The 25,845-nt window shown below is 37.3% G+C and overlaps 1 protein-coding gene across 1 annotated transcript; it reads left to right on the forward strand.

Moving 5' to 3' along the window:
* Positions 1-1,248: 1,248 nt before the first annotated feature.
* LOC106091075 (E3 ubiquitin-protein ligase CBL-B-B) lies at positions 1,249-24,836 on the forward strand. The gene is made up of 7 exons (XM_059370918.1): positions 1,249-2,039; positions 2,148-2,438; positions 2,594-2,714; positions 2,773-2,893; positions 2,959-3,080; positions 7,055-7,186; positions 20,520-24,836. Exons 1-7 carry the CDS (start codon positions 1,492-1,494, stop codon positions 21,969-21,971), a joined length of 2,787 nt encoding a protein of 928 aa, XP_059226901.1. The 5' UTR covers positions 1,249-1,491; the 3' UTR covers positions 21,972-24,836.
* The last annotated feature ends 1,009 nt before the right edge of the window (positions 24,837-25,845 follow it).

Raw genomic sequence — 25,845 nt, forward strand, 5'->3', positions numbered from 1 at the left:
AAAAAGTAACCGTGAAAAATATGTGTTTTCAACTGTGAACAAAGAATATAGTACCAGTCTTTAGGTTGTATGGAGAAAAATGTTTTCCCCTATTAGCTAAGCTGCTAAGCGGCTAACTAATCGCCGTTTATTAAAACATATGGTGTCTTCATTCATAAGCTAGCGAATCCGCTAAACTGGTAAATAAAACAACCACAAATGACTACAATACGAAGAACGCCACATATTTATCCTATAATTTAACGTTCTGAAATGCAGAAATTGTAAAGAATTTTAATTAAATCACCATAACGAACTTTGATCAGCATTTATTTATAAATAAAATGACTTATTTTTCGTTATGTTGATATTTAATTTTTTTAAGACGATTGTTAGTGCTATTCCACTTTAAAGTAAAGGGTGATTTTTTTGAGGTTAGGATTTTCATGCATTAGTATTTGACAGATCACGTGGGATTTCAGACATGGTGTCAAAGAGAAAGATGCTCAGTATGCTTTGACATTTCATCATGAATAGACTTACTAACGAGCAACGCTTGCAAATCATTGAATTTTATTACCAAAATCAGTGTTCGGTTCGAAATGTGTTCATTCACCGTAACGTTGCGTCCAACAGCATCTTTGAAAAAATACGGTCCAATGATTCCACCAGCGTACAAACCACACCAAACAGTGCATTTTTCGGGATGCATGGGCAGTTCTTGAACGGCTTCTGGTTGCTCTTCACTCCAAATGCGGCAATTTTGCTTATTTACGTAGCCATTCAACCAGAAATGAGCCTCATCGCTGAACGGTGAATGAACACATTTCGAACCGAACACTGATTTTGGTAATAAAATTCAATGATTTGCAAGCGTTGCTCGTTAGTAAGTCTATTCATGATGAAATGTCAAAGCATACTGAGCATCTTTCTATTTGACACCATGTCTGAAATCCCACGTGATCTGTCAAATACTAATGCATGAAAATCCTAACCTCAAAAAAATCACCCTTTACAAAGCATTAAGCGTGAAGAGCGTATTATTTGTCCATAGAAATTAAACAGGTCAATTGAAAAAGCTATCCTGTTTTGAAACTGACTGCTACGTTACGTCTCCACTAAACAAAAAATTTCGAAACTGTTTCAATATTTCGCATATTATCGATAATTACAAGATTTAATTATTTCCAGCAGACAATTGTTATCGAAGGCAACGATTTTTGGACACCCATCGATGCCAACTGTCATCTCCAAAATTTTTGATGTGAGTGTATGTGAGAAAATATTAAAATCGAGACAAAACCAAGTATTTATGCCCAGAAAACTAATTAAATTTTATGAAAAACATCCCAAATTGAATTTTGTGGAGTACTGTGAGTTCGTGCGGTGAAATTGTGTGACGTTGCGAACGTTTTGTGGTTGCATTTGCAACTTTTAGCATTTTTCTGGGTTTTGGACGACGAAGTAGGCAGACAAAAACGACAGTGACTACCAAAACGGACGGACGTAAAAATGGCGACGAGAAGTACCAGTCGCATACAACAATCGAAAAATATAACTTCGATATTCTCCAAGCTCCAGGCCTCCTTCTCGGAGGCTTGTGGCCCCCAACGCTTGTCCACGGACAAGAAGACCCTGGAGAAGACATGGAAATTAATGGATAAAGTAGTGAAATTGTGCCAACAACCCAAAATGAATCTAAAGAACAGTCCCCCCTTCATATTGGACATCCTGCCGGATACGTATCAGCGTCTGCGTTTGATCTACTCCAAAAACGAGGACCAGATGCATGTGCTGCACAACAACGAGCACTTCAATGTGTTCATCAACAATCTGATGAGAAAATGCAAGCAGGCCATTAAATTATTTAAGGAGGGCAAAGAGAAAATGTTCGACGAGAACTCTCACTATCGCCGTAATCTGACCAAACTGAGTCTGGTCTTTTCACATATGTTGAGCGAATTGAAGGCTATCTTTCCAAACGGAGTTTTTGCTGGTGATCAATTTCGAATTACAAAAGCTGATGCAGCGGATTTTTGGAAATCAAATTTTGGCAATAGGTATGTGTATTGATCGGGGTAGGGCAGGGCACTATGACAGGTGCATGGTGCCACACACAGGTGCACAGGTGCAGGGGCCATTCAAATGTATTGCATTCTCATTTTCAGTACTCTGGTGCCTTGGAAAATTTTTCGTCAGGAATTGAATAAAGTACATCCCATATCGTCTGGCTTAGAAGCAATGGCCTTGAAAACCACCATCGACCTAACATGCAATGATTATATATCAAATTTTGAATTTGATGTCTTCTCAAGGCTCTTCCAGCCTTGGGCCACCCTGCTAAGAAATTGGCAAATTTTAGCAGTTACCCATCCCGGCTATGTGGCTTTTCTAACATACGATGAAGTCAAAGCTCGCCTACAACGTTACATACACAAGGCCGGAAGTTATGTTTTTAGGTATGTATGATGGACTATGGATGCATGAATCATTTTGGCAAATTACTGAGATAATTTCACCGACGCCTTCATAAACAAGAGGTTATCGCTGTTTTTTTTTTTTTTTTTTTGTTTTTGATTTTTTTTAATTGAACGTTTTTGTTTATAAACAAAAGATTATCATGCACACGATTAGGCCAGTGGGCCATTGGTTATGTTACTGCTGACGGTGAAATCCTACAAACTATACCACAAAACAAATCTCTTTGTCAAGCGTTACTGGATGGCCATAGGCAAGTATTTTCGCTGAAACTGAGCTGCATTCTTAAACATGTCGCTATACCATTTTAGAGAGGGATTCTATTTGTATCCGGACGGCCAAGCTTACAATCCAGATCTGTCTTCAGCTGTACAGAGTCCAACTGAAGACCATATAACAGTTACCCAGGAGCAATATGAACTCTACTGTGAAATGGGTAAGCTTAGCTCAAACCACATCTAGGATTGTAGAAATTAATGCAAAATTAACATCCATTTGCAGGAAGTACTTTTCAACTATGCAAAATATGCGCAGAAAACGACAAAGACATACGAATTGAACCATGTGGTCATCTTTTGTGTACCCCATGTCTGACATCTTGGCAGGTGGATTCCGAAGGACAGGTAAGTGTTTACATTTATTGAATATAAAACTTTTTAAAGAAATTGTTAGCAATTTTCAACAAAGTGGCATTTGTCAGCTGTTACTCTTTTTAATTTTTTGAAAGCTGAATATTATGGACAGTCTTTTGTGAGCACCATAGGGCGATAGGTTACCCTATGAAAGATGTGTCAGTTTTGAGATCGCAAAATCGCTCAAGTCGGACTTTTTCATCTGAGTTACTTGCGTCAATAGATTATCGTATAGAATAAACGTTAATGTTAAAGGATCCCATCAGTTGTGGCCTGCATTATAATGTTCTCGATTTTGTTGTAGTTGCAGCCAAATTTGCATGTGGAGATAGCTATCCTCTTAAATCTTCTATAGATGATTAAGCTCGTTGTTTTTGTGGTTTGCCACATGCTCGTTCTGGTCCAAAGGACCAATCCCCCGGGGAACATGATGGCCATTGGTTTTTTAAGGCGCCAATAACTCGCCTTGTCATATCAAGCATCATAGGCACTCAGTATTTAAGCAAAAGCCGGTGCCTCCCGGACTTTCACTGAGACTCTCCGCTCGCTACCGTTGTCGCTTGTCCGCGACTGCAATTGCAGCTACTCTGTATAGAGCATTCCACTATCTGCAACCTGGTAGCGCGCAGCTAAGATTCTCGTGATAACAACTAACACCACACACATCGTTGCTCAACGTTCCAACCTGTGCGGTGTTCATAGTTATCAGTGTCGATCCATAGGACCGCTCGCTGCGGAACATGATGGCCATTCTCGCTTTCAAGCAATGGTGAAAAATACGTAAACCAGCGACAATTACGTAAACCAGCAATAAATCTTGTATTGAAATCAATTCTGGTCCCAATGCCATTCAAAATGTTCAATGGCCGCTTCTGTTGTAGTTGTAGTAGCAGTGTGTGGTACACTGAGGCGGCAGCCCTTGCCGATGAAGGAATTCATCGGGTCAATCCGGTACATACAACCGGCTGCCATGGGATTGATGGCCGCTTCTAGATTGGATACTGCGGGCGAAATTGATATCTCGGCAATACCTTGGTCAAATTTTATTCTCAAATGTTTTTTATAGACATGGTCTTTGCCGTAGTCTCACATATAAAATTCACACCACTAAAAATTTAAAAAGTTTCAATGAAAATTTTCCCTAAGTAAAAAAAATGGTTCTATTGTGTCGTGTCACCGAATTGCCAGTTACGTGGACTCAAAATTTTCTGAATCTACATCGGTACTTGCTTAAATTCTCAGTTTCTATGATACTCGGTATGACAAGGCGCGTGATACTGACGCATTGCAAATGAGATCAATTGGTTCTGGTTACAGATCTAGCACGATTACTAAATTAATTTTTCGTAACTAAATTAAAATGTGTTCATCAACTGGCGAGTACACAAAGACGCTGCATCATTTACCAACAAATGACCAATTGTCTTGTCAATTCTCAACAAAGTTTCCTTGTTGTTCCCCCAAAGATCGAATCTATGCAACGGAACCACCCTGTCCACCAAGAGGAGTTGTCCAAGGATAACTACTCCCACATGCTAGTATATAGCCAAAACAACAAGGTTCTGCTTCTGATTGACGGTCAAAAATTGAAGTAGTGTGTACAGAGGACTCGCTGTCACCGATTCGAATAGATCGGAATCGCCACGCCACCCATCCTCACATTCAACTTTGTTGGCGTATATCTTAAATTTTCTTACAGCACAAGCGGCAAAAGTAAAGAAGGCGTTTAACCAGGCCAGGTGCCATGATCGTTCAATAGTGCACATAAGGAGGATAATGCGATGTTTAATAGTGGCGAAAATATTTCCTCACATTGGTAAACTCTCTGTTTCTCTCTACAGGGTTTGGATTATTCAGTTCGAAATACAATTGGCAACAGTATAAGTGATTCGCACTCCAATGTTTCGGACCCAATCTGAGGGGACTGTTGACGATTTCGACAAAATTGCCGGCCCTAACAAAAGGTTTCGAATGTTTAAGAGCCAGCAGGACCTTCCTATGATGCAGCCTCGCCTGGTTGGGATCTGTCCAAGTGCGGTGATGCACGTCTTGATAGCACGTCCTAGTCCTATGCTATTAACGAAATCCTTGCTGACCCAACAAGATACGGTTCGGCGTTTTAGGTAATAGGGAAGAAAATCGGTCCGAACAATTCCCCTTTACTCAAATCCTTTCCCGGTTTCAGTAGCGAGCCCAATGTCCAGACATCGAAAACTATAAGACTGTAGAGGAAGGTTTCATCATCCAAATTCTTCAGTGTAAATATACTGTCAGATCTTAGCGCCTTTGCCGACTTGCGGGTTTTGTTTATAACTTTGTCCAAGAAAAATTGTGCTGTGAGTTCATCGGCTCAGAAACCACGAATGCAACGATTGGTCTCTCTAATCTAAGTGAGGTGGTGTTGTTAGTTTAACCACGTATTTGCATGTGGAGGTAGCAATCCTCGTCAAGCTCTAATAGGTGAGAAAGCTCGCTCCGGTTCATAGAAAGGATCGCCGCTGAAACATGATAGATTATTTAAAGACATCAATTAATCGCCTTATCATATCGAGTATCATAAGCACTCGGTATTTAAGCAAAAGCCGGTGTTTCTACTCGATTTTCAATCACTTTTTTTATATTGCATCAATTAAACGTTTTATTGAAATTTTCGAGGAGAGGAGAGGTACCCTGAACATACCAAGTTATATGCACCCTGAACGACCACGCACCATGATGACAACGTCACCCTCGTAGCCAACAAATTTTAAATGTCCTTTTCAAATGACCTGTAAATCCGACAGATATCCAAGGGCCAAAAAGGGGTACACAACCCCTCTTTGTAATGATTGAGCTCTAATCACATTCTTCCTATTTGAGCCATTTGTTACCATTCACTTGGTATCTATGTACGTCTAATATAACCTTGTGAAAACTATTTAAACCTGTCATCTTGGTGGTTTGGTTTGTTGTTGTTGTAGCCACATTTTCATGTGGAGGAGGTGATCCTCTCAGGCTCCTGTAGGTGAGCAAGCTCGTTCCGATCCAAAGGCGCCAATAACCCGCCTTGTCATATCGAGCATCATAGGCACTCAGCATTTGCGCAAAAGTCGGTGCCGCCCGGCTCTCACTGAGACTCCCACTTGATACCGCTGATTGTCTGCGACTGCCGTTGCAGCTACTCCGTATGGAGCATTCCACTGTTCGCAACCTGGGGACGCGCCCGCAGCTAAGCGTCTGGTGATGGCAATGGACACCACACGGATCGGTCCTCAAGGTTCCATCCAGTTTTATGGGTAAATCCTCTGGAGCTAATTGGAAATTTGAACGTTTTTAAATGTGTTTTCTTGCTTGACACTCAAAAATTAATAAACTTCTTTCTTCTTGCTATGATCGGTCGAATCAAATTTGCCAAAAATTAAAAATGTCAGGGCGAATCGAATTTTCTTTGCCCTGTTTACAAATTTTAACATATAAAGTTCCCGTAAAAGATGCTTTGTTGTAGCAATTCCCCGATGCGGCCACCTTGTTAAATATGCCTTGCCTTTAAGCTTGACATTTGTTGTCAAATTTTGAGAGCACAAAAATTTCTCCGTTATTTGTATTCTCTTTGTGTGATTTATAAATACAGAGTTGCCAGCTTAGTCCAATATTTTGTCTTTGGCGCTTTTCAAACTCGTAGGCTTAAAACGCAATTTTTACTTTTTGAAAATTTCTTAGTTCAAAAATGGAATTTTGTTGATTCATTTTTTGAAAATGTGTTCTTGCGATCCTTTATGGCTGGAATGGAAACTTGTGTTTAAGCCATGAATTATCTTTGATTTTTAGCGTAGCAAAATATCCCGCAGAGAAATAATCCACGAAAGTCGAATAGTTAAAACGGCAAACGCTAGATGTACCAAGCTCTGAAGTTAATTTTAATAATATGTATTTTTGGAGCCTATTCAACGTTTAATATTTATATTTAATTGTTTCTTGTCTTCAAGGGCTGTCCTTTCTGTCGTGCTGAAATCAAAGGTACTGAGCAAATTGTGGTCGATGCCTTCGATCCACGGAAGCAGCATAATCGTAGCACTACTAATGGGCGCCATCAAACTAACGACGATGACGACACTGAGGTATAGTTTAAAGATGATTAGTTGTTAAGCTTCTGTTCTCTTTTTTTATTTTTCGTCTTTATCATTTCTGCGACATTATTTAAAATTTTTATATATAATCCCCCACGCCCCATCAGCACTGTTAAGCCTATTTATGAACGAACGATATATAAATATTTAGATACAGACAATTTTAAGCTCTAGAGATCTTTGCAAAAAAGAGAAAGCCAAACTCTTTAAAAAAAAAGGTTTAGTTTCTTTTGAGTTTGTTTTGTATTGTTTTTGGTTTTATTTTTATTACTCTTTTTTTTTTTTTGAAACATAAAAAGCATGTATTTTTCTTCTTTAACTACTTTTAAAAAGCTTTCAGTTTAACGAAGGTTAAAGAAATGGAGGATGCCAAAAATATTGAAATTTTTAAATTTATTACAAGCTCTTGTGTTTGTGAGGCCATATCTCATGGCTAAAATTAAAATCTCAATATATATAAAAAGCACCTTCTTGCAACATGCCTTCCTGTTATATATCTATTTATATGTATACACTTTAATTGTATAAGGCTTCATTTCCTCTTATTAAATTATTATAATTTTTCTTAGATGTATTTGGCTTAAGCATAACAAATCAAGAAAAAAAAAAACTCACAAACTTTTTTTAAAAAAAAGCTTCATTTGTAAATAGCATATCGATAATAAGATGTTGATTAAGAACAAGAAAAACAAAGAAGAAAAAAGTAACAAAACATATTTATTTTTTTATAAATATAATTTTTTTTTTATTTTTATTTAAAATAAACTAAAGTTCTCACTCTTTAAACTTAGGACGAAGAGATAAGGCTATTAAAATAGAATATTTACCCCTTTTAGTTGTTTAATACAATTTAATTTTAGTTTTAACAAATTACTACACAAATGCCGCAGAGCATTCTTTGGAATTAGAAAAAAAAACAACATGTGAATCTTCATTTTCCGCCACAGACCCGCACAGTTATCCAACACAAAGAAATCCATTGGCAAAAGTTCGAAAATATATTCGGTTCTCGTAAAAATGGAACTAAGAAAAGTTGAGCTTTCATTTGTAAGCTTAAGAAAATAGTAACGTTATACTGAATTAAATTGCTGTTCCAGGTTCCGAATTTTGAAATACATTATGTGTTCTTATACAGTCGTTGCAACGTACATTCAATAATCAGGACAGCGTAGAAAGCTGCGATAATCCCAAGAATGTCGAAAGAACAGTAACAATTCCCTCGAATTCCGAGCGTATGGCAACTCTATTAAAGAAATGTTTCACAAACACATCAAATATTTAAAGATAGTGGTAAAAATGGGCTCCATCTTTCAGTTACATATAATGATCAATAGGTGTCGTTGGTCAAAAGGGACCCAATCTTTTTTTTAACGTTAAGCACGATTTGGCAATGCCAGTCCGGCTTTCTATCACAAATACGAAGTAAGGCTAGTGTAATGATTGGATACTTTTTTGTTGTTATAGAACCTGCATAATCAAGTTTGCCGGCGCTTGAGAAAGCCATTGGCAGAATATTGTTTTTGCCTACTTGCTGCCGCGAATAGTCTCATAGAGAGGTGGTTTGCAAAAAAAAAAACGTTTTTTATACCCTCCTCCATAGGATGGGGGTATACTATTTCGCCATTCTGTTTGTAACACCTCGAAATATGCGTCTTAGACCTCATAAAGTATTTATTGTATATTCTTGATCGTCATGTCATTTTAACTCGATCTAGCCATGTCCGTCCGTCTGTCTGTCGAAAGCACGCTAACTTTCGAAGGAGTAAAGCTAGGCGATCCGATCTTGGATCCTGACTTCTTGAGCCTCTGAAGGTCGCAATTCTCATCCGATTTGGCTGAAATTTTTCATGAGGTGTTTTGTTATGACTTCCAATAAGTGTGCTAAGTATGGCGGAAATCGGTTCAAAACCTAATTTAGCTGGTGTATAAACCGATCTGGGATCTTGACTTCTTGAGCCTCTAGAGGGGGCGAATCTCATCCGATTTGGCAGACATTTTTGTGCAACGGTGTAGGGTGTGTTAAGTCGCGCTCACTACATGATTTGCACACAGCTTTACTAGCCGCACCTATCCTGTGTAGACACGCCTAGGTGCATCGTGGTAAAGGCGAAAGCCATAATGAGCCGAATCCTATTTTCCCCCTAGTGTTAGCTTATTCCGGGGCCACCGTAGGGCAGAGGTTAATATTTGCGACTATGGCGCTGAACACCTGGGTTCGAATCCTGGCGAGAACATCAGAAAAAAAATTATAAGCGGTGGTTTTCCCCTCCTAATGGTGGCGACATTTGTGAAGTACTATACCATTTGGTATGGCAAAAGCTTCTTCCCAAAGAGGTGTCACACTGCGGCACGCCCTTCTATAAAAAGGAGGTCCCTTATCATTGAGCCTAAAACTTGAATCGGACAGCACTCATTGATATGTGAGATGTTTGCCCTTTTCCTTAGAGGAATTTTCGTGAGCAAATTTGCATATGCATTAGTTAGCATTTTGCTGTAGTGGTAGGGATCTAAGAAAGTCACTTCCATCCCTCGCTCTCGTTGATGTTCGTATCACAAAGGCCAGCGTAACCGTGGTGCCATTTTATTATCAAATTTGACAAATTTTCGACGATGATCTAGTCGTATGGCACCATATGATGATCTATTATAAAGTCTTTTGGAATAACGTATTCGTATAACGGCTTTTGGTCCGCTTTTAACTCCTCTGTCGACTTTCAAAAAACATTATTTTATTGCAAGTTTTTATTTGAATAACCGTGGTACATATGAATGTTCAAATTTTGGCGTAAGCATCTGAAATATTTTTCAGAAATGATAATCCCCCTCAACATTGATGGTGTTGTTGTAGCAGTGTGTAGCGCGTTGAGCGTTGCGTTGCAAAAAAGCAACTCTGCACACAAATTCCATAAAAGCTACGCGGAAAAGTAAAAAAAAAAATCAACTTTGACGCTTGAAAGCGAGCGTCATTCTGCGTTGCCACAGAACAGAATGAGCGCGTTGAGCGTCGCATTGCAAAAATGCAACTCTGCACACAAATTCCAAAAAAGCTACCGGGAAATGTTAAAAAATGTTCAATTTTGACGCTTGAAAGCGGGCGTCATTCTGTGTTGCCACACTTGAAGTAGTGTTTTCGGTCGTCAAAGTTAAACATTGTTAATTTTTTCGTGATTTACTTGACAGATATCCTTTACAGAACTGTTAAATAAACCTACTATAAAGCTGTTTTAAGTTTTGCGAATACGGGTGTTAGTCTTTAGCCCCTACAGACAAAATCTTATTTAATTTGACTGAAATTTTACATGTGTACAAAACAGTTTGTCTTTCAATATTTGTGTCATGATCTCAACAGTCATATAAATCTTCCAGAGAACTTGTACAATTCGGTTTCACCGAACTTTACACCTACATGCAGTGTGCTATTATTTATGGCAACTTTTTCGAAAAATGTTGCTACTTTTTTTCAACGAATGTGGACCTTTTTGAAAATTTCTAACGGTAACGCTGTCTATGGCACCACTGGAGTGTAGTTCTCCTAAGTTGAACGTTGAAAACCCCTTGCCTTTGCTGCCAGACAGCACCGCCCTTGCATTTTCCTTTTCCCCACTATGGCTCGGCACCAATATAATTCCAACTCTACCATATTTAGCCTAAACATCATCATAACTGTCTTGCAAGCTCACATTTTTCGCTATCGCTTTGATATTCGGCTGCAGATCGTTGTTATTGTCCTCCCTGCTAACTTCGAGCTTTAGAATGTGGTACTTCCAATTCAGTTTACTCTCGGAGATCACCCGTAGGTATTTAACCGCATACGTTAACGAGTAAACCTCTCTTAGGAATTATGTATTTCTTTATTGAACGAGAATTTTTTGAAATTTAGGAACGGGAACGTTTAAATCGATCGTACTTATAAAAAAAATGCAATTAAAATGTGTATAAAAGTGGTGTAACATCTCTTAGATACGAGATGAAATTGTATTCAAAACGCAAGCGCGCTCCCTAATTTCATAATGGAGAAAAAAGGCATTTGAATAAAATGTTAAATTTTAAGGAATTTTGTTTATTTGACGGGTTGTCTTCGAATTTCGAACTGCGGAATACTTAAACATTTTCTAAATTCGAAAAAATGAAGGAGTTACAGCGTTTTCGAACTTAAAAGTGACCTTCAAAAGTTGAGGCCCAAAATAAATCGATTTTTACGATTTTTTTCTCGGAAAACTTTGGAGTATTATTTCGGAAAGATCTTTTCTTTACGTATCCAATGGTGTTTTCAGAATTTCGGAGTTCCAAAATCTATGGAAGTTACAGCTAACATGAAGTTTTAACTAACATGAATTTTTGTTTGTATTTTTTGGATGTCAATGATGGGATTTTGAGCTTGCTTTTAGAGGAAACAAGACGGGAGTTGCGCTAAACCTAATTTTTCGCCATAAACTTCAATACTGCAAACTCATCCATTTCGTATGAAAAATTTTATCCTTGTATCCATCGAGAATTATTTTTTTATAGTTTTTCCGTAACCAGAACAGAAATTCTCTGTGAAACGAAGTTAGAATTTTGGCCAATGGATTTCGATTCTAAACCCCTGTAAGCCGTCCTAAGACTTTTTTTTAAATCTCTCTCATCTTGCCTTTTTTTTTATTTGACCTTGAACAAATGTGATGAATTTGTCAAATTTATTCTCTCTTCCCACAAAAATATGTCTCTGCTCCTCCCTCTATTAAATGTTTAATAGTTATAATGCAATAGTGGCATAATTATAGAAAAGTTTTGTTTAATTTGCATTTTCTCCCAAAGATTTGTAGAAATTAGCATTTTTTTATTAATAATTAAGATTATCAGCGATGCGTTTTATGATAATAAAATATTAGATATAAAATTATAACATTTTTATTAGTGCATGAGTATGATGTACAAGTTGATGTGAAAATGCAACAAAACAATACCCATTTTCTCTCTCTCTCTCTCGCTCTCTCTATGTTTTGTTTGTATTGTAACGGCATCGTTGAACGACCTTAATAACCCAACACAAAATATACAATTATATATACATATAAATATTAGAGACATTGAATTGTTTAAAAAAAAGCAAAAACAAAAGAAATTTTTTAGTTCAATTATGTATGTTTGCTTTAAGGAGTCTCGTGTACACATTTTATAAGACTGTTTTATAAAAAAAAAGAAAAAATATATAATTTTTAAAGCGATATTAAATAGCACGCCCCTCCCTAAAAGATAATGAACTCATGAAGGGTTTTCATTATCCAAATAGGCGTTGAGGCTGCTTGAACGTTTAGTTTAGTTGTAGTTATGGACCTTATTAGAAACAAAACTATTCGAATTTGAACAAAGTCCCAGCTGATTATTGCTTTGTCGGCAGACTATTACCTATTTTTTGCTGCCTATAGCGAGTTCTAACTGCTCTACCAGTGTTTTATCTCTCCTTATGTTACCTATACGTCTATCACACCTTTTTTTTAATGTTATTCGAAGAAAATGAAATAAAATGGTTACTCATTAAATGGAAGTAGAATTAAATTAATATAAAATTTCTTCTATAGATAGTTTATATAAAAAAATGTAAATGTCTAATGCTATGTCTACCCTAACTTGTTTTAACTCATTCGGGAAAACTTCTCCCAGTTGAGATGTTTTTCAAATCTCTACCACATGATGCATCTAAGAGGTAGCGTCATTAGCATAACAACCATGGTACAACTAAGAGGTAGGGTCATTAGCACAACAACAAAAATCTACCCCCAACGAAAATACCTTGAGTGGCAAATGCCGTAAATTGAAATGTCAAAGTGGTTTTAGAAATGAACTTTGTTTTACAACTAATCTTTTACAAATGTGTTTTATATTTGTATTTGCATCATTATAACAATGCTTTGTTGCTTATGTGTGGAATTTCGGATCAAATAGAACATCCTTTAAAGATTTTAGAAAAATATCACAGCTGTCATATCAAGCCTTTGACATTTAGATTTACTGCAAAATTCGTTCGTATGACCTTACCTTCTTAGTACATCCTGGCACCCAAGATATATTCATTTACAGGTAATGGCAGTTACCCAACAACAAAATATTGAGTGCACTATCTGTCAAAATCAGCGATTAGTGCAACTCTTATTTTGTGTATGTAACTATTGGGTTGCCCAAAAAGTAATTGCGGATTTTTCATATAGTCGGCGTTGACAAATTTTTTCACAGCTTGTGACTCTGCAATTGTATTCTTTCTTCTGTCAGTTATCAGCTGTTACTTTTAGCTTGCTTTAGAGAAAAAGTGTAAAAAAGTATATTTGATTAAAGTCCATTCTAATTTTTATTAAAAATGCATTTACTTTCTTTTAAAAAATCCGCAATTACTTTTTGGGCAACCCAATAGTTCGTGCAATTTTTCGTTGTTTGTGTGTGTTATGGTTCTTAACTATAATACACACACTACCAAAACTCGTTGACAGATAGTGCTCTTCGCGAAAAAAAAAGTCTTCAGCTGTTTACGGTACAGTACCTGGTAATTATGTTATGCTGGCATCTGCCCTTCAATCCCCTTGACATGGTACAATTGACATGGTACAATTTGATGATAGCATAAAGACTTAAAGCTACCTTCGTTTCTTTACTCCTCCAATTGATGAAGGAAAAAAGATCACTGCATCTTACTCCTACAATGTCTTAAAGACTGGACTTTTTCAGTGAAATTGCTACTAACGACATTGCTAATGCCTATGCAAACTGTGTTTATACTTAGCTAATTGTGTCCTGCTATAATTGTAATAGCCAATTTATACTAATCTTCTCCAATGAAACTAGGGTATCTTCCCGTAGTTGTTTCGTATGCCCACTGCCTGCTGCATAGTGCCATAGGTGAAACCACGTTCCACGTCCTTTTCTATTTACACAAAAAACAAATCTGAGTGCCCATTTTTATACCCACCACCGAAGGATGGGGGTATATTCATTTTTTCATTCCGTTTGCAACACATCGAAATATCCGTTTCCGACCCTACAAAGTATATATGTTCTTGATCAGCGTAAAAATCTAAGACGATCTAGCCATGTCCGTCCGTCTGTCTGTTGAAATCACGCTACAGTCTTTAAAAATAGAGATATTGAGTTGAAACTTTGCACAGACTTTTTTGTCCATAAGCATAAAAGGCACATTTATTTGTCGGATTACGTCGAAATTTGAGACAGTGAGTTGTGTTAGGCCCTTCAATATTATTCTTTAATTTGGCCCAGATCGGTCCAGATTTAGATATAGCTGCCATATAGACTGACCTCTCGATATAAGGTTTTGGGCTCTTAAAAGACGCTTTTATTGTCCGATTTTGCCCAAATTTGGGACAGCAAATTAAGTTAGTTTCTTCGACAATGTTCTTCAATTTGGGCCAGATCGGTCCAGATTTGGACATAGCTGCCATAGACCGATCTCTCGATTTAAGGTTTTGTGCCCATTAAAGGCGCATTTATTGTCCGATTTCGCAGAAATTAAGGACAGTGAGTTGCGTTAGGTTCTTCGCCAATGTTCTTCAATTTGGCCCAGATCGGTCCAGATTTGGATATAGCTGCCATATAGACCAATCTCTCGATATAAGGTTTTGTGCCCATAAAAGGCACATTTATTTGTCGGATTTCGTCGAAATTTGAGACAGTGAGTTGTGATAGGCCCTTCGTCAGCCCTCTTAAATTTGGCCCAGATCGGTTCAGATTTGGATATAGCTATCATATAAACCGATCTTTCGATTTATGGTCTTGGCTCCATAAAAGGCACATTTATAATCCGAATTCGCTGAAATTTTACACAGTGACTTATATAAAGCTTTTCGACATCCGTGTCGTATATGGTTCGGATCGGTCTATATTTGGATATGGCTACCAAAAAGACGAATATTGTTCTACAAAATTGAACAATGAGTTCAATTTTGTCGAATTTGGTCCAAATCGGACTATATTTCGATAAAGCTTCTATGGGGGCATAAATTAAGCATTAAGATTAAGACGAAAGGTGGTTCATATACATATATACCCGAGGTGGTGGGTATCCAAAGTTCGGCCCGGCCGAACCTTAACTCCTTTTTACTTGTTATTTCTAATATATATGTTTTTAATGAAATTTTTTCATCAAACTTTCTTCTTTTTCCCTTCCATATAATTTCTATGCTAAGATGTTTTCCTTCGAATTACATTAAAAATGTGGTGTCGGTTATGGGTATTTCCATACAAATGTTCGTAACAAAATTTGAAAAAAGTATTCTTGATAAGTATTAAGTTTTAAGTCAAAAATGTCCCCTGGCCTATGGTGGCGAGGATGTATGTCTTTTTTTCCTTAAACATGTAGGCTGCTGCAAAGAGACTTGAGTTTTTTTTTACGAACATTGTAATCTAATTTTTTGTTAATTTCCCCATACGTCTAAACTCCCTATTATGCCTTAAATACAAGATGACAATATTTGTTTGTGTTTTTTTTTTTAAGTTATAACTTCTTTACTCTTCCGATATGTAATTTTTATTTTATTTTATGTATCTATATATTGTTAAATAGAATTTGCAAATTTCCTTTTGTAAAAGATTGTATGTAGCTGAAAGGAGAATTGTCCAATAAGCGCTGAGTATATGATGATAAAGAATTGCGAATTAATGTAATAATTGTATAAAATATAATTATTTTAATTAACTTCTTTCTCATGGCCTTATTTATATAATTTAATTTTCCTTGTTCTCGTTTTTGTGTATATTTTAATAATCATTATAACTGACAAGAAACAATATTATATACATACTATATATAATTCATATATATATATATATATCCTAAATAAAAAAATCAAAATTATTTAACAAAAAATTCATAAATTTGTTTATATTTTTCCATTTGAGTTTTATTGCGTTTGTTTGTTTTAATCTTTGATCCTCTTTGTCTGCATTTTATTTTGTAGCATGTTTGCACAAATTTTTTTCTTTCTTTTTCTTGGTTTTCCAATGTTTTTTGCGTCTCTGTTGTACAATTTTGTGTTTGTCCACTATCCATTATTTTTACAAGTCCTACAGCATTGCAAATTCGAAAGGACTCAGCATGTATTGGTTTTTTTTGCAAATAAAATCCTCCTTCAACGGAGTTTTGTTTAAACATCACAACAATCACGCCATGGGTGCAGCTTAAGAATGTATAAAACTCATTTTTATACCCACCACCAACGGATGGGGGTATATTCATTTTGTGATTCCGTTTGCAATACTTCGAAATATCCGTTTCCGACCCTATAAAGTATATATATTCTTGATCAGCTTAAAAATCTAAGACGATCTAGCCATGTCCGTCCGTCTGTCTGTTGAAATCACGCTACAATCTTTAAAAATAGGCATATTGAGCTGAAACTTTTCACAGATTCTTGTTTTGTTCATAAGCAGGTTAAATTCGAAGATGGGCTATATCTGACTATGTCTTCATATAACCGATCCGCCGATTTAGGGTCTTAGGCCCATAAAAACCACATTTATTATCTGATTTTGCTGAAATTTGGGACATTGAGTTGTGTTAGGCTCTTCGACATCCTTCTTCAATTTGGCCCAGATCGGTCCAGATTTGGATATAGCTGCCATAAAGAACGATCTCTCGATCTCTCTCGTCTGCCTGTTAAAATCACGCTACAATCAGAAGTTAAGTTAAGCGCCTCGACATATTTCTGCAATTTGACCTAGATCGATCAAGATTTGGATATAGCTGCCATATGGACCGATCTCTCGATTTAAGGTTTTGGGCCCATTAAAGGCGCATTTATTGTCCGATGTCGCCAAATCAGTGAGTTGTGTTAGGCCCTTCGACATCCATCTTCAATTTGGCTCAGATCGGTCCAGATTCAAATATAGCTGCCATATAGACCGATATCTCGATTTGAAGTCTTGGCCCCATAAAAGGCGCATTTATAATTCGATTTCACTGAAATTTGGCATAGTGACTTATGTTAGGCTTTTCGGTATCCGTGTCGTATATGGTTCAGATCGGTTTATTTTTAGATATAGCTACTAAAAAAGACCGATATTTTGCTATACACAATTGAACAATGACTTGTACTTATTAGTATTTTGTACAAATCGGAACCTATTTCGATATAGCTGCTATGGTATGCATTTTTCACCGTATTTTGACGAAAGGTGGTTTTCGTATATACCCGAGGTGGTGGGTATCCGCCTTTTTACTTGTTTAGTCCTTACTATGCTCCAAGATATACTCATTTACAGGCAGTGGTAGTTGCCAAACAACAAAATATTGAGTACACTATCTGTCAAAATCAGTGATTAGTGTAACTCTGAATTTGTGTATGTTACTAGGTCGCGCTAATTTTCGTTGTTTGTGTGTGTTATGGTTCTTAACTATAATAAACCAAAACTGGTTGACAGATAGTGCACTTCACGAGAAAAAACTTTACTCTGCCCTTTCATTTCCCCTTACTCTGTTATGGCCCGGTACCCAAACGATGCGGATTTCGCCATCCTCAGAGAAGGCGTTAATCTCCTTCTTACACTGCAAGACTGTTCGTGACCACACCGTTCTGGCTGTTACTGCTCTTATGGCAATTTAACTGTCGGTATAGATGTTCACACTCGACTCTAAATTTTGGTATTATCATCTTTTGTATTCCTTATGCCACAAATAAAACAAAAAATTACTTACGGGGGTTCTTGTTTTTGCCATTTAATTTGCTACTTTGTGATGGATATTTCTTTATCGGGTAAATATTACCAAACAATGTATGTGCTGTGTTTTCTTGTACCTGGCAGTCATTTGTCTGTTGCTCTAATGCATAGATGAGCAGCATACACATCCGTACATAAATTCCTACGTCCGCGAGCATAGGAAAAACAAATAGAAGCACACGGACGGTGGACTTCTAGTCCCAGCAAACCAAATGTCGGATGTCCGAAACGTGTGAACCATTTCGGAATAATCATCAAATTTTGTTTGTCTATTCATGTTTCTCTACTTATCTTGCCTGTCTTGTGGATTTTTTAAGCTCTCTTCATTACAGACGGTAATTTTTGTTTTTTGCTTGATGTTTTTAATTATTGAACCAGATAAATGTTTTGTCCAAATTCTTAATAAATATGATTTGGGTTATTGTTGTTACACGTGCGATGGAAATATGTCCTAAACCTATTGAAACGTTAGATTCATAATAACACATCCGATATCAATACGATATTACTTCCGAAATTTTTCAGAATTCCCTTTACGAATTTCCCAAGGTTTTTCTTCAGATTTCGTTCCAAAACCCGAACGAATTCGTTCCGAAACTTCATATGACTTTCGTAATGATTTTGTTACGATTTCAGATCCGAAGTCGGATGTAGCATCCGAAGTTCGTACCGATTGGTTTGCTGGGATGGCTTTCTTTAAGCTGCCTTAATATCAAATCTATTTCATTTAGTTGATGTTTGGTGATACTCACACAAACACAGTGTTAGTGTACCCATCTCTGCTCTAATGACATTTCTAAACACAAACACAGTTTGGTCTTCTCAACAGTGTTAGCAATATGTATTCATTTACAGGAAGTGGCAGTTGCCCAACAACAAAATATTGAGTGCACTAACTGTCATAAATCAGTGATTAGTGCATCTGATTTTTCTTAACTACATGGTTCTTAACTATAAGAGAATGCACACACACTACAAAAACTCGTTGACAGATGGTGAACTTCGCGAGAAAGAGATTGGGAGATCGGTCTATATGGTAGCTATATCTAAATATAGTCCGATCTGAATCAAAATTTAGGTCAGATGTCGGGAGGCCTAAAACTATTTACCGTTTCAAATTCCAGCGAAATCGGTTAAAAATTAAAGCTTTGTGGGCTTCAGACCCTTAATCGGGAGATCGGTCCATATGGCAGCTATATCTAGTCAGATATCGGGAGGCTTAAATTAACCCACCGTTTCAAATTTCAGCAAAATCGGTTAATAAATAGAGCTTTTATGGGACTCAGACCCTTTATCGGACCATATTTGGGTCAGATGTCGGAAGGCCTTAAACTACTCACTGTTTCAAATTACAACAGAGGGACGGACAGACACACGGAAATCGGTAAATCGTCTTAGAATTTTACGACGATCCGAAATATATACACTTTGTAGGGTCGGAAATTGATATTTCGATGTTTTGCAAACGGAATGATTAAATGAATATACCCCCTATCCTACGCTGGTGGGTATAAAAAGTAAAAAAAAAATGTGTGTGAGAATATGTCTTTACCAGCGGCGAGCCCCCAATGACAATTATATGCAAGCCCATGTGCTTGCTTGGGATTATTTAGTGTATAGTGCATTTTTGACGATCACTGGTCTATACCCTAAAATGCTCACACTTTCTCTCTAGTAGGGGAGACACCAGAGAATTGGTCCGGCAAAGGCATAATAAATCTTTTGCGGCTATTGAAACACATTTGCCATTAAATAGTTTTTGGTTTTACACACAACAAAAGAAAGGTTCTTTTACCGTAGGCAAAGCTGCAAAAGGGTTTACAATAAACAAAGTTAGTTACCTTCAATAATGTAACGGTTACGACTAACGCTTAATATGTTGAAGCGAAACGATGCACAGTTACAGGAAAAGAAAAACTTTGTAATTAAATTATTTTGTTTGTCGTAAAAATGTTCCAAAAGTTTTTTTTTTAATGGCAAACGCAACTGAGCAAAAATCAAAGTTCAGCTCTCAAAAAGTCCAACTCTGAAAAAATTTGGCCCGACTGGAAACCGCCCGTTTAAAGATTTGGCCCTGCTGGAGACCGCCCGTTTAAGAACACCCTTGTTTCAACAGCTTTGATATGATGAAAGATTTTCCTTTAATGAAATCCCTATTCAAAAAACAGAGATAAGACTCTCTCTCTCTCTTTCTATCACACATTGCGATTGTCTGCTACAATGATATTAGGTAAGAGATTATTTCGAAATTCTCCCAGATCGTGGTTATTTTGAAGAAAATCTTGGAATAAAGTAGGTATCATTAGAAAACTGTAAAATATTTTAATAATTTTTTTTCGTTTTACCATCACTTCCTCCATGTTTTTGAATGTATGTAAAAATGTTTGTATGTTATTTTTTCTTAATCTCCTTAATGCGGCCTCTGCTCCTTCTAATCCAGTTGAGTCAAGTAATCTCTAGTCAAGTCATTCATCTTCCATCACACCCACTGCTCTTGGTTTTGAAAAATTTTTGATTTAACTTTTTTTATAGTTTTGTCTATGCCTATGCTGAAGAGTTGAGTACAGTTTTTTTTATCAAATTTATAATCATCCATCTTGACTTTTGTCGTCCCTGACCACAGGATACTGGAGATTTTAATATAGCGACTTCATCTTTACATGCTCTAAGCAACAATATGACCTCATCAACACATTCCTCGGACAAACATAGTCCACATACATCACCAAGGTTCTCGAGGCGTAGCACTACACCCAGTTTAATGGCAGTTCAAAACGATTTGTATGCTGGACACATACCCACATTGTCCTTGGCCAGCCAGCAGCAGCAGGTGGCCACAGCTAATTACATAAGTGCGGCCACCGTAATAACAGGTGGTGGTGGAGGCCATCAGCCAGCCCCACCCTCGGCACCTCCCATGAATGTCATCAATGGCAATGGCGCCCAACAGATAGGCTCAGCAGCAGCTCCTTCATCATCATCCTCATCGGCATCTGGGGTGGCCCCATCAAATGTTGTAACCTCACAGAAATCAACGAATCGCATGAGTGCCCCCTTAATAGGCACCAACTCGGTTATTGTGGGGGGTAATTATGGCCATAAGATAGCTGGAAAAACGGACAACAATGACAATTCCAATTCCTCTTATGCCATACTACAAAGTCTGCAAGAATCTCAAAGCGCAGTCAGCAAAGAAACCCAGAAAAGGGAAGTCAACAATGCCGGCTCGACTTCTTCGTCTTCGGCAACAACGTCAACCGGGGCCCCACCTTTGCCCCCCAGAAAATCATCGCCTGGGGCCGAGAACACCATCACCAGCCCCACAAATGGTCATGTGAATGGCAACGCTTCGGGGGTAGTGCAAAAAATGACTCTACCACAGACTAGCAAAAGTGTGGACAACATTGCAGCCTCCTTGGGCGATATAGTATGTGTGCCAAAGACCACAGCCCCTCCCATACCGCCGCATAATTCCAACCTCGCCCATGTCGATACATTGGCCGACGATTTAAGAACACAGCGCATTGGCAATGTGGCAACGGTGATAACTTCCAGCACTGCGTCAAGTGGCACCCTATTGGATGATGATATCGTAGGACCAGCCGAAACTATTATGGGCGTCATAGATACCAGACCTTTGGAGGCACGATCGGCTGCCAGCTCAAACTACACTCAGCTATGCACCACCACCAGTACCAGCACCTCGGCAGCCATCTCTTCCAATTGCAATTTACGAAATGACCTTAAAGCCACTGGCAACAACGAGCGCTCCAATGCCGCCGAAACGCCGAAAACTGCGATTACACAGAAGCAGCTGCAGCAACAGCAGTCGCACTCGCATTCAGCGCATCATCAATCCACTTCGCAGCAGCCTTTACTTTATGAAAATATCTCCATCAGCCAAAAGGTCGATTGCACTGTACCCTATGAGAATATAAATTTGGAATACATAGCCCGCCTCATGAACGAGGGCTATTCGAAGGAGAATGCAATTACCGCCTTGGGTATATCACGGAATAATATTGAAATGGCTTGTGATATTCTACGAGAATTTGTTGCAAAAAATAGTGTTTAAGGACATATGCAAGATTGAAAGTAGAATAAAAAATACACACATACACAAACACACTCACACATACAATGGCAACGTATATATACATAAATATATATACATAAAAAAAAAGAAAATTATATTAATTGCTAAAAATTAAAAAAAAAAAAACGACAAAGAAATCTTACATCTTCCCTTCTCCACCTAAAAGAAAACCCCAGCCCTTTTTGATCCATTGCATTTTATAAAAAAATCTCAGATTATTAACACACATGTGAATGTATGTATGTTATCTTTATTTAAAATTGGCCAAATTGTAACTTCATCTCATTATTATCTATATATAAAATTTATTTAATGCATATACTCTCAATACACACACACACACAACAGCTACACATTCACATACCTTAATCATAAAGGCAGAAACAAATTGAGTCAAAAATATCTTAAATAGACAAAGCTGACAGATATTGCAAACCTCCAAGTTTAAAGAGAAAACTAGCAAAAAAATTTCTCTTTGTGCTGTGTACAGCAACAACGTATGTGTTCTAGACAACGTATGCTGAGGATTCAATCACTAATCAATCAGTAATTCAATCAAAACTAATGTATGCATCATGGCGAAACAATAGTCGGTGGTCTTATATGTACAAGAACCACAAATCATGTGGTGCCATCTGCCGTAGTGACATCGTCATCAAGATCTCATTTCAAAAATTACGTTGTTCTCAACACAACCAAGGAAACTTGCGCTCGTGTGTGTACGTACGTGTGCAGGTAAAATGAGAGAAAGAGAATGTGCAAAAAATATGGTGGTTTTCTGTGAGTATAAACACAGAATTGACATCTTAATACCGTCAAACTGGCCGGCTATTTTCAGTTGCTAGGGTGAGACCATGACATAACTATCAGATAGTGTGCCGTAAACAGCCGAGCACAATTTTTTCTCGCGGAGTGCTCTATCTGTTCTGTGTGTATTATAGTTAGAACCAAGGCGGATTTAAAAAGGTGGTCTCACGCGAACCACTGTTAACAGCCGGCCACGTTTGACGGTATTAAGATGGAAGATTTTTGTTTGCATTTTCTTTGTTGTTATCCTCTTTCTCGCTTATTCTCTGTACGCTCACGTATACGCACACACATTTCTTAGCTTGATGACAAGATGGCGGATTGCACCATATGATTGGTTGTTGTTGTATAAATGAGACCATCTTTAATTGTTTCGCCTGTCAGATATTTTCATTTACAGGAAGTGGCAGTTGCCCAACAACAAAATATTGAGTGCACTACCTGTCAAATTCAGTGATTGGTGCAACTCTGATTTCGTTTATGTTACTGGTTCGCGCCATTTTTCGTTGTTTAAGTGTGTTCAAGGCGGATTTAAAAAGGTGGTCTCACGCGAACAGCTGTTAGCAGCCGGCCAGCTACGACGGTATTAAGATAACAGATTTTTGTTTGAATTCTCTTTGTTGTTATCTTCTTTCTCGCATATTCTCTGCAAAGAGCGTAAGAAAGAATAAGAGCTGGCGTTAGAGTCCAATACAGGATGACGAGTGACAAATTTTAAAGACACAACATGTTTGAACTGCTTCCGATATTTCGTTTTACCTTTATTCCAACTTTCGGTTGCAAAGAAACAAAGCAAAATACGAAAAATGTTCGAACGAATGTCCGAATCAAAAGAGAATATCCCGAAAATGTTGCAACCCTCAATGTGATTCCAATTGGAATACATGGAAAATGTTGTGTCTTTAACGCGAGTTATTTTACGGTACGGGGAAGACAAAGCAGAAATCATATCTTCTATTTCTTACGCTCTTTGATTCTCTGCTCATGTACAAACACGTATACACACACGCACACAAATTTCTTTATGTGTTGGCAAAACGTCGATCAGCATGATGGCAAGATGGCGGATTGCACACAAATTTCTTTATGTGTTGGCAAAATGTCGATCAGCATGATGGCAAGATGGCGGATTGCATCTTATGATTTGTGGTTGTTGTACAAATGAGACAACTTTTAATTGTTTCGCCATGAAGTGTATTATGGTTCTTAACTATAGGTCTGTTCGGGCATTTGCAGTAGAGTATGAGCCACTTTATTCTCTTTAAAAAATTTGTAAACAAAAGTACGCGATCTCCGTGCCGCTGGACGGCCATCACAAATTACCGTGCAGTCCCATGGCAGCCGGTTGTACGTACCGCATTGGCCCGATGGAGTCTTTCAGTGTACAACACACTGCTACAACAACAATCGAGCATCATCCGTGGCGCCAAGTCACGCAAAGCGATGCAAAGCTGCAAATTTCTGCTGGAAAAAAAGTCCCAGTAGAAAAATTTGCTTGTTCTCTATTTTCTAATTGTCAAAATTTGCTCTCGCGCCCTCTTCTGCTGGCAAATAAAGTACGCGAACGACTTCCAGTAAAAATGTGTACAAATTTGTAAGTTCCCGAACACAGCTTATAATACACGCATACAACAAAAACTCGTTGGCAAAAAGTGCACTTCGCGACAAAAAATTGTACTAAGCTGTTTACGGTACACTACCTGGTAATTATGTCGTGTTGTTCGGTGCTTTACATGCTACACCCTTAAAGTAAGGCTAAGTTTCAGTCTTCACATTAAATTGCTGAACTTAGTGAGACTGTTTTTTTTTATCCCATTCTCTTTTATTGTAAAGGGGACATATCTGACAGCATTGTTTATTTAAAGCCTAGTTTACATTTTCATAAATCACCTATAAAGTCCACCATATTATTTTTAAGCATAAACAAGAAAACAAAAATCATAAAATCTCCCTTCCTTCCCACATCCAAATACTACACTCCATGATAAATTAATAAAAAACAGAAAAGCAATCAATTTGTATTTACTTACAAAGTAATTTATCTATCTATCATTTATCCGAGTTATAGGTAGATGTTACACCAAAAACCCTCAAGAACAAAAAAAAAAACACCAAAACCAAAAAATCCTTTGAGTGTGTCTGCATCATATTCGCATAACGAAAAAAATACGACGAAGTTATAATTTTTAATAAACAATAAAAAAGGAAAGGCATTGAAGAAAAAATGTTTTTATTTTAAGTTTAAATGAAAATATTGAAAAAAAAAATTACTTTAACAAAATCAAGCAATTTTTTTAACTAATAGGCATTTGTACTCAATTGCCTAGAATTTTTTTTATTAAAGGGCTTCTCCCATGACCTTCAACATACATGTGAAATATGGTCTGAATCGATCTATAGCTTGATACAGCTCCCATATAAACTGATCTTTCGATTTTGCTTCTTGAGCCCCTACTAGGTGCAATTCTTATCCGAATGGACTGAAATATATATCACAATGACTTCTACAATGTTTAGCATTCAGTTCATTTATGGTCCGAATCGGACTATAACTTGATATAGCTCCAATAGCAGAACAGTTCTTATTCATTATTGTTTGTTTGCCTAAAAAGAGATACTAAAAAGAAAAAGAACTCGACAAATGCGACAAAATATTTGTTATCTAACTATCACGAAATTTTCCACACATTACTTTTTCGCCTGATTAACACTTATAAGGAAGCAGTAACTGCAAATTTTAACCGATTAGCAAGAAATATGCTATGAAACGTTCTATCACCCAAATTTTATCAAAATCGGTTCAGAAAAAGAAAAAAATAATGATATGCGTTTCTCTATTTACGAAAAAAAGTTCTTTATAACGTGGGAAAATCTAATGATCACATCTGGATATAGCTGTTTTTTCATGTATATACCGGTGCTTTATCCGACTTGGCCAAATTTTGAGCGGGAATTGGATCTCTGAACGCCCAATACCCATCGATGGCACTATCGATATGCAATTTTTTGACTGAATATCGATTGATATTTTTCCGATGGGTACTAT

Source organism: Stomoxys calcitrans, chromosome 1 (assembly GCF_963082655.1).
Source record: "Stomoxys calcitrans chromosome 1, idStoCalc2.1, whole genome shotgun sequence".
In the NCBI taxonomy this organism is placed as follows: Eukaryota; Metazoa; Arthropoda; class Insecta; order Diptera; family Muscidae; genus Stomoxys; species Stomoxys calcitrans.